The 13,621-nt window shown below is 50.3% G+C and overlaps 2 protein-coding genes across 2 annotated transcripts; both read left to right on the plus strand.

Moving 5' to 3' along the window:
• Positions 1 to 1,840: 1,840 nt before the first annotated feature.
• Positions 1,841 to 4,838, plus strand: LOC309581970 (myelin protein zero-like protein 2; the record flags this gene model as incomplete). The annotated part of the gene is made up of 5 exons (XM_082296911.1): positions 1,841 to 1,895; positions 3,270 to 3,436; positions 3,785 to 3,995; positions 4,212 to 4,356; positions 4,778 to 4,838. 5 exons carry the CDS (start codon positions 1,841 to 1,843, stop codon positions 4,836 to 4,838), a joined length of 639 nt encoding a protein of 212 aa, XP_082153037.1.
• A 2,309-nt stretch (positions 4,839 to 7,147) lies between these two features.
• On the plus strand, positions 7,148 to 12,230 carry LOC309582004 (myelin protein zero-like protein 3; the record flags this gene model as incomplete). Its single annotated transcript, XM_082296958.1, has 6 exons — positions 7,148 to 7,220; positions 7,970 to 8,136; positions 8,537 to 8,747; positions 9,348 to 9,513; positions 10,267 to 10,330; positions 12,204 to 12,230. 6 exons carry the CDS (start codon positions 7,148 to 7,150, stop codon positions 12,228 to 12,230), a joined length of 708 nt encoding a protein of 235 aa, XP_082153084.1.
• Between the last annotated feature and the right edge of the window lie 1,391 nt (positions 12,231 to 13,621).

A 13,621-nucleotide genomic window follows, 5' to 3' on the forward strand; every position in this document is an offset into this window, starting at 1 on the left:
GTCCTATTCTAGTTTCTGATCAAGAGTCCCTCTCCAGCTTCCCTGCAGGTCCCTTTCAGGCACTGGAAGTTTGGAATGAAGGAACCAGAAGCACCACACGGAGCTCAGCACAGGAGCCCCTGAACGGAGCTTGGGCGCGCCAGGCCGGGACATCGTTCCCTGCCCGGGCCTGCGCTCAGCCCCCTCCCCACGGGCCCACCCGGAGGCATCCCAGCAGCGTTTTTGGGAGGCTCTCCCGCCCGGGCGCTCCCACGGGGAAGTGGCCCGGCCCCACTAGAGGGGGCTCCTGCCCCGGCCAGCGCCGCACGCAGGGCACGGTCCCTCCCAGCTCGGGCTTGGGGCGGGCACAGACCCGCCGTGGCACCGGGACAGGGGCACTCCAGGTGGCATGGACAAAGGGAACGTTGTTGTGCCCCGTTTCCTTGATTGGGGTGCTCTCTTTGGCCGTCAGAGCTTTCTTTTCCTTACTTATGTTTCCAAATGGAACGTCGGAGAATTTAGGTTGTTGGTGGGTGTGCGAGGGACGTGGTCTTCTCTTAAAAGTTGGAGTCCACGTGTTTTGAAAGAAGATGGAGATTAGCAAAAGTCTGCAGGCAAAGGTGGGAACAGCGGCTGTTCACAGCCCTGTGCAGAAACAGGATTAGGAAGTGGCAGCAGATCGGCTTGCAGGTACTTCAAACACAACCTGAACAAAGCCCCAGACTGATAAATATTCGTGGTGGCAAGGAAAGAAAGGGAGGTGATACTTTGCAATAGTAACTGAGTGGAAATCCGGGGAGATGCAGTGATGAAGGGCTAACACCGGCCCAGATCCTTCCCAGGGAGACAGAGATCCTTGGGGTCTCGGAGCTGTTAGCAGGGATGTGGTAGCAGACACAGGATTCCCTGCTCTGTTTGGGGGACAATGCACGGAGCTGATGGCCTCAGTGCTCTTTTTCCACCGCCAAATTCCTAAAGAGAGCCCCTCCAAACACCCAGAGGTTCAGGCACCATTCCCAACCCTGCCCTGGCACCCTTGCAAAGGAAACCAGCACCAGCCACAGCTACCACCGATAACCTGGGATGGCTTCTTGGAACGGGATCGTGAACCAGACACAAACACTGTCACAGCCAGTGATTTATGGCCCTCAAATGCAAACTTCCTCATTTTGCCAACACACGGGCTCGGATTGGTTTCACACTCTCACAACTGCCTCGTGCCTCCAGCAGAATATTTCGTGTCCTACGGAATTTCTCCCTTGTGGAGCACCGCAGGGTTTCCCCAGCTGTGCCTGGAATGCGGCCAGGCTGACCCATTTTCCACTTGGCTTTTCCAAGAGCACCAGGCTCCCAATCCTTGAATGTTCCGATTATTTTAGGGTAGGTACCTGTGGTTTGGTGGGACGTTTCCATCCTCTGGATGAGTGCTCGCACTGCGGCCGCGGACTGTCAGTTTTGGGCTGCTCTTTTGGGGACTGTTTGCAGGTTTTTTGCCGAACAAATGGCGCGCGTTCCTTCGAGCCACCTATGAACACCTCCAGGCAATTTTTCTTTTACCTCCCACGAGAGGGGAGTGGTTTCAGGTGGCAGCTGGGAGGAGGAATGATTGCAACACAAAAGAGCAGGGGAATATGGGAGGGAGAAGAAATTAATCTTACCTTGGGAATCTCGCTGATTTACGGGCAGAAGCGAGTGGGGCTGGGCACACCTCGGCAGGGAGCGCTCACCTTCCCTCGCAGGCCGAGCTGGCGGCAAGGAATCTGCCCTGTTGTGCTGGGAAGACTTTGAGAAACTCATCTTCCACCAGGTCACCGAGAGCCCGAAGCGGATTTGTCTTTGCAGACCCGGACTTTTCTCCCCGATGCGCGGCCGCACCTGGCTGGGCGCTGCGCTCGTCCTTGGGGTGCAGCTCCGAGGTAAGGAAACCTGTCCCTGGCCGGCCGTGCTGCCGTCCTCACCCCCCTCTTCTGATCCCTTAAATTATCCCTAAGGCAGAGGCTTTCCCCCCGTCTTTGCTGCGATTCTTTCTGTGCGGGGTTCGCTGGGAAGTGGCACGAAGCGGTTGAGTTTCTTCCCGGACAGGTTTAGGCGTATTCCAGCGGAAGAACACCGATTTCCTTCGCTGATCTCCTCCTCAGCTCGGGTTTCAACGTCTTTTTCTCTCCTGCCAGGAATCTGAACTTTACTCCCAGCCTTTTCTTCTTTTTTTTTTTTTCCTACCTTTGTTCCTAAACAATCAGGGATTGTCCAGGAGTCCCAGGTTCAGATCCTTTACACAGCAAAGGTTCCAGACGGACACAAAACTCACTTGGATTTTCAGTGGTTTATATCAAAACACCCGGATTTTAAGAATGACACATCCTCCTTTCCCAAATGCATCAGCACGCGGCGCGGGTGTAATCTGCCTTGGGAAAAAGTATTTTACACTTATTTCTCACTTAGTTCTTTTCAAGGAGTTTAAAATGAAAAGATTTGGCACCGAGTCTTTGTATGAGCAATGTGATCTCTGCCAGTGAAGTTTCCCACGTGTGAATACCCTCAGTGTTTCGGCGTTCCAAATATTTTCCCTTTTGAGATAAGGAATTATTTGGAAGGAAGTATTTAGTCATAAATTACTTCCAAATACGTCTTTATTATGAAGTTATGTTTTACAACCCTAGATAAGCTTTTTTTTGGCTTGAATCACACTGGGGTGAGTTAACTTCCTAAGGTGACAGGATAGTGATATTTTCTTTTTCCTTCACTAGCAAACCATTAATTTTTCTTATTTTTCATTTTCCTCCTCTCTTTTCCTTGCTCTCCCTCCTGCTGGTTGTCCCTCTTCCAGGGGAGCATCAAGTGAGCAATGCTCACTTATTTTTAAAGCAGCAGCTGTGGTGGTTGTGGGGATGTTTCTTGGATAAACAAATCCACATTTACCTTGAGGATTTCCTCTAGAATTCCTCAGCCTGACTGGATTTACCTGCAGCTGCCCAGCTGGGCCATAAACCCTCTAAAACTGGCTCTGGATACATCAGTTTCACTGTGGTGTGCATGAGGCTGAGTATAAAGTGTATAAAGGGAAGTTCTAGCACGGGAAACAGCAGTTATTGAGTGGGTTTCAGTCCAGTTTGAGAAGGTTTTTCTGAATAAGTCTGCAGGACCACCCCCCTTGGAATGTGCCTGACACACTCAGGTTATCCATTGCCAGCGCACATAAGGCTCCCAAAGAACTCAAGCTGATAAGGAGCAGTGATGAGCTCACTCCAAACAGCGATTTCCCCCCTCTGAGCCCTCTGTTTGCCCTGCAGCGCTGTGGCTGGCGGCAGCAGTGGAAGTTCACACTGCCAAGGAGGTGGTTGCCGTGAACGGGACCAACCAGCGGCTGAAATGCACCTTTTCCAGCAGCAGCCCCGTGAGCGATCAGCTGTTAGTGAGCTGGAACTTCCAGCCCGAGGACCTGAGCTCTCACGAGCCGGTGAGTGAGATCTTTGTGCTCCGTTTCAGGGGTTCACCCTTGCCCCAACACCCAGCACTCGGTGAGCAGGGAGTGGGTGTGGACACACCCAAAACCCACGAGTACATTTGGGCCTTTGTCACTTGTAGTGATTAATCCGAGTTCTGTTTATAGACCCTGCCTAAAAAACACCCTCTCATGTTTAGTTTTGGGTGATCAGGGTTAAAATATTTGTGGCTTGATGAAGCTGGACCTGCTGACACCACAGCTGAGCCCTGTCTTAGGTGACATCCTGCACCTGACGCGACTTCAGAAATCTTCCAGGTCCCTTCCAACCCAGGCCATTCGACATTTTGGTGATTTTTGTAGGTATTTCGCTACCTGAAGGAGCCCTACAAGCCCCCCTCTGGAAGGTTTAAAGAGCGAGTCACCTGGGATGGGAACATCGAGCGTAACGATGTTTCCATCATCATCTGGAACCTGCAGCCCACTGACAACGGGACCTTCACCTGCCAGGTGACAAACCGGCCAGATGTCTATGGCACCATCGGGGAGGTGCGACTCCGGGTTGTGCAGAAAGGTGAGAGGCCAAGAAACTCCCCCCGAGGCCGTGTGGATTTAGCCAGAGTGGCCTTCCTCCACACCCGGGAAAACTATGGGAGAAAAGGGGCTGTAAGTAGAAAGCATGAGGGGAAAAAGAGGAGACTGAGGGAAGGTTTTATTCACAGATACAGGATCCCAGCCTCGTTCCTCCTGGGTGTCCCTCTGGTTCACTCCTCTGTCTCTCCCCACGCAGTGACTTTCTCAGAAATCCATTTCCTGGCCATTGCTATCGGATCGGCCTCTGGCCTGATGATCATCGTGGTGACAGCTGTGATTATCTGTCGGCAGCATCGCAGGAAGGCGCGAGACAAGAGGATCGAGGTGGCAGACACTGAGCTGTAAGGGCATGGGAGGGAGGGAGGGAGAGGCTCCTGGGAGAGCTTGTCATCTTTATCTCCACGGCCTTTCTGAATTATTGGCGTGGACCCTGCACGGAGCATCTACAATGCAAAACTGCCAACCCAATTAGCCATAATTGGCTGTGTGCAGGCAGAACAGAGCCCCAGGATGGACAGGCTCTGGAGTCCTCATTTGGCTGTTGCCTCTCTCAGTGGCTCCTCACCCAGAGAAGGAGCCAGGTGCCGTGGTGGTGGCTGGCAGGTGACCACCCTGTCCCCTGGGCTGTGCTCACCACACGTGTGGCACACTCACCATCTCGCCTTGGGTGTGCTGTGTGTGACTCAGGACACCCTGCTGCTCAGCATGACACTGATTTGGGATTTTTTTTTTTTTTTCTCTTTTCTCCCCTTTTTATAACAGTAAAGAAAAGGAGAGTCTGAAAATGAGGGAAGAAAAGGAACCCATTCCATTGGAAGACTAAAGGTCTTTGCTGGTGTGCACAATGCAGGTACCCATCCAAACCTTCTGTAATTAATGTCTCAGTGTTCCTGTGGGCTCTCCAGGACAGATTCCCTCGGGTATTTTCCTGCTATTCACAGTCAGAACTGAGGCCACAGTCACGCTTTGCTGTTGAGGATCCTTCAGAGACAGCTGAACAATCCCTGAATCATCACAGCCTCATAAATATGCAAGAGATTTCTCCACCCTGGTGTTGAGGAGCATTTGTAGGAAAGCCATTGTTGCTGTTTTCCATGGCATTCCTGCTTTGTGGATGAAGAGGAATGAATTACTTCCTCCTTGTCAGTTTTGTATCTACTCTTTGATTACTTTAACCTTTATTGTTTTAAAATTGCTACAGGAAGACTGGAACTGTTTCCATATTCCCTGGCTTTGCCTAAACGTGTCAGCATAAATTTTACCCACAGTTTCTGAGGTCAGCAGTTGCCTCTATTATTTTGGTTTTTGACAATAACCCTGAGTAATGGATGTTTGTTTTTCTTATAATCTTTCTTCTCAGGTACTTCCAAAGCAGCTGGTGAAAGCTTGTAATTTGGGGTGTTAGAACAAAGCTGGATTACAGACGCCCCACGCTGCCCGTGTGGTACCTCTGCTCAACCTGAAAGTCTTGCACGGAAATAGGGTGACTTTACATGAGCTGTGAATTCCCTCCAGTGAAGCAAAGCAGGAGGAACTTGCCCCATGAATAAAGAACTTTCCTCTCCATCTTCTCACCTGTGGAATGCGAGCGAGGCTTCTCTGGAAGACGAAAGTGCCAAGACAGCAGACTGAACGGAGGGCTGGGAGGTGTTTGAGCAGATGCACTCTTGCACCTTAGAAACCACAACGTGCCTTTGTGTTGCCCTGTTTTTATTCCCTGAGAATCCTCCCTGAGATCCTGAAAAGGAGGACTGAGCAGTGAGGGCTCAGCTGGTACAACAGACGTACTTGGAATCGCTTTTCTGCGTTAGATGGACAGTGTTAGAGCTGGGCAATGTGTGCTGTTTGTTAGGGACAGCGTTCACCAGCCGGGGTGGTTTTCACACCCATCTCTTGCAGCTCTGGGAGGCTCTGGGGGCTGAGGAGTTTTCTGCCTGGATTCAGCAGCTCCCCCTCCTGTTCACATTCCCACGCTCGTTATCCCGGTGCTCCCCTCTGTTCCCCTTAGTTCCAGCCCCCAAAACTGGAACCCACGGAGCTATAACGGCGTCTAACCAGCCCCAAATCAATCCCATTACAGTATTTACCCAGCCCCAAATCAAAGCCTTGACCGGTTTGTTTGTAGGGCGTCTTTATGGCTTTACAACCTGTGTTGTGCCTGCACATTCCCGGGCTGTTCCTGGCTGTTTGTTTTCATTTTCTCTCACCTGTGTTGTAAATAAAGGCACCTTGCTGAGAGCTATGCTGGTGTGGAGGGGGGCTGTGACCTGGGAGTCCCTGACACCTCAGATGAGCAGATTTGGACTGTTTGTCCCCAAAATTGGATTTGTTACCTGGTGTGCAACAAACCAATAGTGAAATACTTCATGGAGATGTTGATTATTATTTCAGAGGAGCCCAGGCCTGGGTGCTCAGTGGTGTCTCACAAACCCAGCACCCCCCAGCAGACTTTTCATGCCATTATTTATACACAGAAATTCAGCGTTAATAACTTTCCGAGTACAGCCCCTCTCTCACGCTGGGTTATTAATTCCCGTACAAGTTACGTCACCCCAGCCAACTTCTACCCCTGCTCAGGGGAAGGGTCTTCACCTGGCCAGGGTCTTTCTGACCTGTAGGTGTGATTTTTATTATTATAACCAAGATAGTTCAGCTCTGGGATATATAAACCTTGGGTGTTTTGCCCAGTTAGCCATGTACACATAGACACACATCAACATCTTGATTTAATACATCCTCAAAACGTGTCAGTTCCAGGATGTCCTTGGCTAAGGGATGCAGCTGCTGCCTGTTCCCCTGATTAGGTCTCCCTTTTTTTGCTGATTGCGCTTGAAAATCTACAAAGATCTCACAGCGAGGAACATCCTGACTTAAGATATCCTGACACATTCCTTGTTTTGCGGCAGCACCTAAAAAAAAAAAAAAAAAAAAAAGCGCAGGGAGCGGGCTGGCGGTGACAGGAACCGCTCGGGGATTTGGGGACAACCGCGGTGGCCACGCCGGCCCCTCCGCTGGCCCCGGGCCGGCTGCGCGGCCGTCCCAAGGCGTCCCCAGCGCCGCGGCCATTTCGGGGCTGCCCCGCCCTCACCTGCGCCAGGTGAGCGCCATGTTCCGGGGCTGAGCCCGGCCGGGATGCGGCGCCGAGGGGCGGCGGGGGCCGGCGGCCGCCTCCTCCTCCTCCTCCTCCTCCTCCCGCTGCTGCTCGGTAACGGGGGGCTGCGGGGGGCGGGATGGGATGGGATGGGATGGACGGGATGGACGGGACGGGACGGGAGCGGCGGTGCCCGCGGTGCTCCGGAGGGTCCCGCGTGGGAACCGGGCCGGGAGCGCTCGGGCTGCGGCTCTGGGGGCGGTGGATGGTCCCGGGGCGGTGGATGGTCCCGGGGCCGTGGGCACTTTGGAGGAGGTGGGAAGCCTGGGAAGGGCCGGCCGGGAGCGGTGGGAGGCTCGGACAAAGTTCTTCCCGGGAGCGGTGGGAGCCTCGGGAAGGGCCGGAGCATCGCGGCAGCTGAACGGGGCAGAAGTGGCTGCACACGCTGGAAACAAGAACTGAGAGCCCTTGGTGCTGTGGGGAGACTTTTGACACGGTGCGTGTGAAATTCAGGCGCTGTGGCAAGAAACACAGAGCAGAATTGCATTAAAGTACCCAAAGCTGGGGCTTTGCGACTCGTCAGAGACGCAGCTGATTCCATTTCTCGGCTCTTGGTCTCCACACCTGAACAGCTGTGCTGGTACTTCCCAGGTACTTTATTTGGAGCCCGTTCCAGCCCCACGGAGAATAGGTCAGGGAAGTTTGCTGCTTTCCTTCAAATTTCAGTGTGGGGGAGGGAGGCCCTGCTGTGCGTTAGTCTTTGAATTTTGGTTGACCTGCACACGTGTCGGTATTTCTGGGACAATTTTGCACCTCACAAGTAACAAGAAATTAATCCCTGCCTTTTGTGCCTGTTCCATCAGATGTCTGCAGTGTTCTTTCCCTGGAAATTAAAGCCAGTCCTAAAGTCCGAGCTTTTGTGGGTGAGCAAGTGCTGCTGAAATGCTCCTTCAAATCCAGCTCCCCCATCACGGAGAGCCTGCTGGTGGACTGGACCTACCGTCCCCTTGCTGGGGGCCAGATGGAGACAGTAGGTGGAACAGGGCCAGGCCTCTGGGCATGCTGAAAATCTGAATTTTCTGTTTGCTTTGCTGGGCTGCTGCCTCGCTTTGTGGTTTGGGAGTCTCGTTGTTGCCTTCCTTCCCCTGTAAAATTCCTTTGGTGTTCTCTGGGTGAAAAAGTGTTCTATGTAAAGACAAAATAGAACAATAATGATAAAGTAGATAAATTTGTCGGTTTGCCACAAGTGCTGCGTTGTGCGCTGCACAGAATGATTTGATTGGTAGCTTTATTTCTCTTATATAGGAAATATCCTGCCTGGCTTCTTAGTGTGTCATTATTCCTTTATTTTTGCAATGCAACAAGCAGTTCACTCTGCTTTCCCGGGTGAGTGTTTTATTGCCACAATTATTGCCTTTCCCTCCTTGCAGGTTTTTCATTATCAGTCTGTTCCACACCCCACAACAGCGGGGAAGTTCAAAGACAGGATATCCTGGGTTGGGAATGTTGCTAACGGTGATGCTTCCATCGCTATCCAAAGCCCAGTGCTCAGTGACAACGGGACGTTCATCTGCAGTGTGAAAAACCCTCCGGACGTTTATCACAACATTCCCCAGACAGTGCTGGTGGTTACAGAGCGGGGTAAGGCTCCCTGCCCAGAATTTGGCCTCACCTATGTGCTACAGTTGCTTTCTGGGATCTTGGAATCCTGAGCATCATGTGGGAAATGCTCCCTGGAGTTCCTTGCTGGAGTTTCAGCAGGGGTTACCTCAGCCCCGCTCTCTGAGCTCAGTACTTTGAGAGCTACTGAACTGATTTGGGGCAGGAAGGGACAGGGGAAGCTGTGGTGATAACAGGAATCAAAAGCGTCCCTTTGTTCAGAAGTTTCAGCCTCCGCAAATTGTGGCAGAACAAGTTAAACATTGAGGAAACGCTGGCCTAAAAATAATCTCCACATCACAAGCGCTGATTGTCAGTAATAATTTCCTCATCTGCCCTGCGTGCCAGCCCTGCCCCAAATTCCCAGCTCAGCCGTGCTGATAAAACTGTGTCGTGCCCTGCCTTCCTCTGCAGTGGAGGCGCCTGGCTGGGCTGGGTGTGGGCACGGGAGCCCCCCAGATGTGGGGACAGGCTGTTTCCAGTCTGCCAGCCCTGTGTTTCATGTGAAAGGGCCACCAAGCTGTGCTCTGGGTGGGCTTTTGTGCCAGAGGCTCAGCCAAGCTGTGTCTCACTGTTTTTCAGGCCTGGCCTTCCAGCTGACCTCAGCAGCTCTGCTCTCCATCCTGGTGTTTCTCCCTTCCATCCTCGTGGTCATTCTGCTGCTGGTGAGGATGGGGAGGAAATTCCGGGTGATGAAGGAGAAAGGAAAATGTGGCTACAAGAAATCCTCCATCGAAGTGTCTGATGAGTAAGTCCTGGCTGCAGGCTGGAGCCTGTATTTCCACTTCAGGGTGTTGGCGCAGGCACGAGGGATGATTTCCCCACTGTCCTGCAGCACAAACTGTCTGTGGTTCAGTCACTGGTATCTGCTTCTCACCCAGCAGTGGGAAAGCTTTGGGAAATTCCTGTGCTGGAGCATAAACCGAGTGAGTGCACGTCCCCTTTTCCTGTCGTTCGCGTGAGGAATGCCGTGGAACTGCAGCAGTTTAGGGTCAGACACTACTTCACTTCTGTAATGAGGTTTATTTTAGCCTGAGTCAGCACAATGTTTTGCATGGTGAGCTTTGTGTGTTGCATTTTGTACTGGAGTCGCCAAAACAACAAAATAAACCCAATAATGCTACCTGTGGTGGCCTGAGCAGAGATGCCACATACTGAAGGAGCCTTGGAGACTGAATTCCCTTCTGCTCAATTCCTTGCAGAATGATTTTTTTTTTTTTTTTACTGCAGTCTTTTAATCTTTTGATTGGTGGTATAAGATTTGCCAGCCAAAAAGCAACTTTTGTTTTAATCTTTGTGGCACTTAAGTGAAATATCTGCCTTCAAAAGGAGGCACCTGGCAGCTTTCAGTCCTTTTGGCTTTGCTGTGTGGAGTCAAAGGCTTTTCCTCACAATGAAAAACCTTCAGTTCCATGTGGTGTAACCAGAATTCACAGTCCAGAGGAGATACTGGAATGTCTAGGGGGGAAAAGTCCAACCTGATGCCGTGCTTTTCCTGCAGGCCTGAGCACACAGACACAGCCGGCTGCGGGGGAAAACTCAGGGAGTGGTGCCTGAACTGTGTGGTAAGTGAAAGTTGGTGTTTTCACAGAGGTTTTGCCAACTTGGGTGCTCAAAGAAGGTGCTAGGAGCAGCAGGTAAAGTGTCATAACATCTCTGGGTGTCCAAGGTGTGTCCCAAATGGCTCCTGGGAGCTTCCCAGCTATAGGGACTGAGAACTGCTGGTTGTAGTGGTGGGGAAGCTGTCATGACATCCATCAAATTGATTTCTCATTTGACTTGATTGGAATCAAAGCTGTCATTTTAAGAAGAAAAATCAGGGCTGAAGTGCCAGCTGCTGTGAGGTTTCTTTAGGAGCTCTGTGTGAGCAGTTTGGGGTTGGCAGTGCTGCAGTGGGGAAGGCAGGCAGGCAGTCACCCCCCAGCCCACTGTGTTTCTGCAGAGGTGGTGGAGATCTTCCTCCTTTCACCTCGTTTTCATTATGACAGAACATTGCTAAACCCTTGTGGTTTGTTTGTTTGTTTCTGCTTTTTGTTTGTTGTGCTCTCTGAAGTGGTGGTTGCCTTCTAATTCTGCTCCTTCCCTTCCCACCCCACCAGCAGCTCCTGTTAATCAGGTGCCTTGTGCTCCAGCTCCTGAGTGTCTTTGCCATCTGCTGCCCTTGTTTTGTGTGAGTCCTGTGTGCTGGAATCAGCAACCACAAGCATGGCACATTCCAGAGTAATGCCTGCTTTGAGAGGGCTTTCATTCTTCCACCGTGTCCTGCAGAGCAGATTTACCTCAGGGGCACCTTTGAATCTCATGGACGCAGTCAGGACGTGTGTTAAGGAGGATTTAAATATGTGTTGCTCTTCTAATGCTAGTGATTTAAAATGTCCTAAATGCCCAAGCCTTCAGACAGGCGTGTGCTGATGGTTTCTATTAGATCGGGGATGAAAAACAGGCAATTACGTAAGTTGAACATAAAATATTTACAGTTCTGCATTAGACACAGCAGGTACAGAGCTGCAGTGTTGGGAACAAGGCTTTGGAGAGGTGCAAGAAGCAGGAAATGCTTTGTGCCAAAGGCAGAGTTGCCTTGGGAGGTGGAAAGGCTGTTCCAGGTGATGTTCTGGGAATCAGGGAAACGCCAGGTGGGGAGATGGGAAAGGATGGAGCCCCAGTTTGGTGAGGGAAATGCTGTCAGGAAATGGGAGATCTTAAAAGTTGAAAAATGTCCTCTCATCCTTTGGGAGGAGTCAAATTGGAACGATAAAATCCTGCTGCTTTCATGTAGAGTATTTTGTCAGGTGTGATCCTTTGCTGTCTGATACTGCACTATTTATCTGATCGTGTCTCTGAGAATGCTGCCCCACTCACTTTAATGATTCTGCATTTTTGAGGTGTCTCTAATGTGCTTTTTCAGGCTTCATATGTGACCAAGCAATTAAAATTGCAAAGCCAATGGAAAATCTCTTTAGGCTCAAAAAGTCTGGGGTGTCAGTGAGATTTCCCTTGTAGAGCTGAGGTGTTTGGGTGAGTTTCCAGCTCAGAGCTGCAGAACTGCTTGTGGGGACACCATCAGATGAGTGCTGTGGTTAGAGCAGTGATGGGGTGTCTGTCAGGGCTGAGAAACAATAATTTGTGCTGCTCAGGACTGTCTCTGCAGGGTCGTGCTGCGCTTTCTGGTTCATCTTTAGCTGCTGCTTCTCTTGAAACACATTTCACTTGTGGGTTATGCCATGGTCATTGTGTCTGGGAGAGCTCAAACAGATTTAGTGCTTATATTTATATTTATAGCAGTGTTTTTGCAAGTCCTCAGGCTTGTTCAAACACAGCAGCATTTCTGGGAAGCGTTTAGGCTCTTGCCAGCAGCCCAGCCAGGCTCAGCATTTGGCTGAACTCATGACTTCATTCATGTCTTCACACATAGTTTCTCTCTCCATGTTCCCTGTTCAGGACACGGATGAGGAAGATCCATACTGATGGAAGACTGAAGCTGTGGAAAAATACTAAAATTACAGCACTGAAAACTGTGGTTAGATCCTTCCAGAGGCTGCTGGATAACCAGTGCAGGTTGAAGGACGTGCTCTGCTCTCTGTGGATTGGAAGAATAATGCTGATGGGATAATTCACTTCTATTTAAGCACAAAATAATGATTTTTTTAAAAAAATCTTTCTAATACATTGGGGAGAAGAAACTCTCTTGCCCTCAGATCTGCGGGGCCTACAGAAGCCTCAGTGCCCACAGTGCCAGCGTGCCTTGGTTTACCTGCAAATTGTTTTGTTTATTGGTTTGATTTTTTTTTTTTTGGTGACATTCCTCCTCTCCTGAGCCCTGGAAACCCAACTTCTTGAAGTAAAGGCTGCTCCAGCTCTCTGGGCTGCTCGCCTTTGGGCACTGATAAGGTTTATTCTCAGTTTTTGTGGAACATACTGACTCAAACCAGTTTGATGATGGTATCTGGCATCCTCTGTCTTGGAGTGAAGAGAACCTACTGCTTTTGAAGTATTTTTTGGTTTATTCAGCTGCATCACTGGGTACCTCTCCTTCTACTTGTAGAAGTGAAGCACAATTCATAGAAAGCTTTTTTTTTTTCTTCTTTTTTAAATCAGAAATGCCAATGGGGACTCTGTTTCTGGGGACACACAACCCCATCTACCTCAGCCATGGACTCAAGCACTGCCCAAAGGAATGTTCTGTTTGCAGTAGTTGTTTTCTTCCTCCCTTCTTCTAGGACCCATTTTATGGAAATGTTTAATTGTGCAGCATTACTTCCCCTCGAGGAAGGGCATTTCCTCTTTCACCAGCCTTGTCCAACAATGAATAGTAGAGAGCAGAGGAATTCACTCACTCAACCCCTAAAAAGCTGCTTTCTTTCTGTATCAGTCAAATATTCTCCTTTTACAGATGTGCTACAGATTTGCTGTTGATTTTGCTGTGCAATTACCAATAAATTGCATTATTTCATTCTGGGCTGTGGGTCTCTTTATTTGGCTAAATAGAGCTGAACTCATAAAACTGCCATCCTGAGGTGTAAAAATTGTCATGTGATGATGGGTGAAGGTTTTTAGGGAGCAGATTTAACCCAAAAGGGGACAGGTACCAGGTCCCCCCTCAGCAGCTCTGGGCTGGCTGCAGGTTTCAGGTGTGGTGAAGCTCCCACTGAGAAGTAGGTCAGCTGTAGATCTGTGCCTCCAGATAAAGAAATAAAATTTTCTCCTGTCTACTATAAAGCAATATTTAAAATGTCTGTGCTCCCTGGTGACACAACACCTCTGTCAGCCAAAACATTCCTGGGAAAGGCTTTTGGGGGGATTGTGCAGCCTGCAGGAAGTGGCTTTGCTGTTCCCCTCTCAGCACTCACACCCACATG

This window comes from Coloeus monedula, assembly GCF_965178545.1.
Source record: "Coloeus monedula genome assembly, chromosome: 25".
In the NCBI taxonomy this organism is placed as follows: domain Eukaryota; kingdom Metazoa; phylum Chordata; class Aves; order Passeriformes; family Corvidae; genus Coloeus; species Coloeus monedula.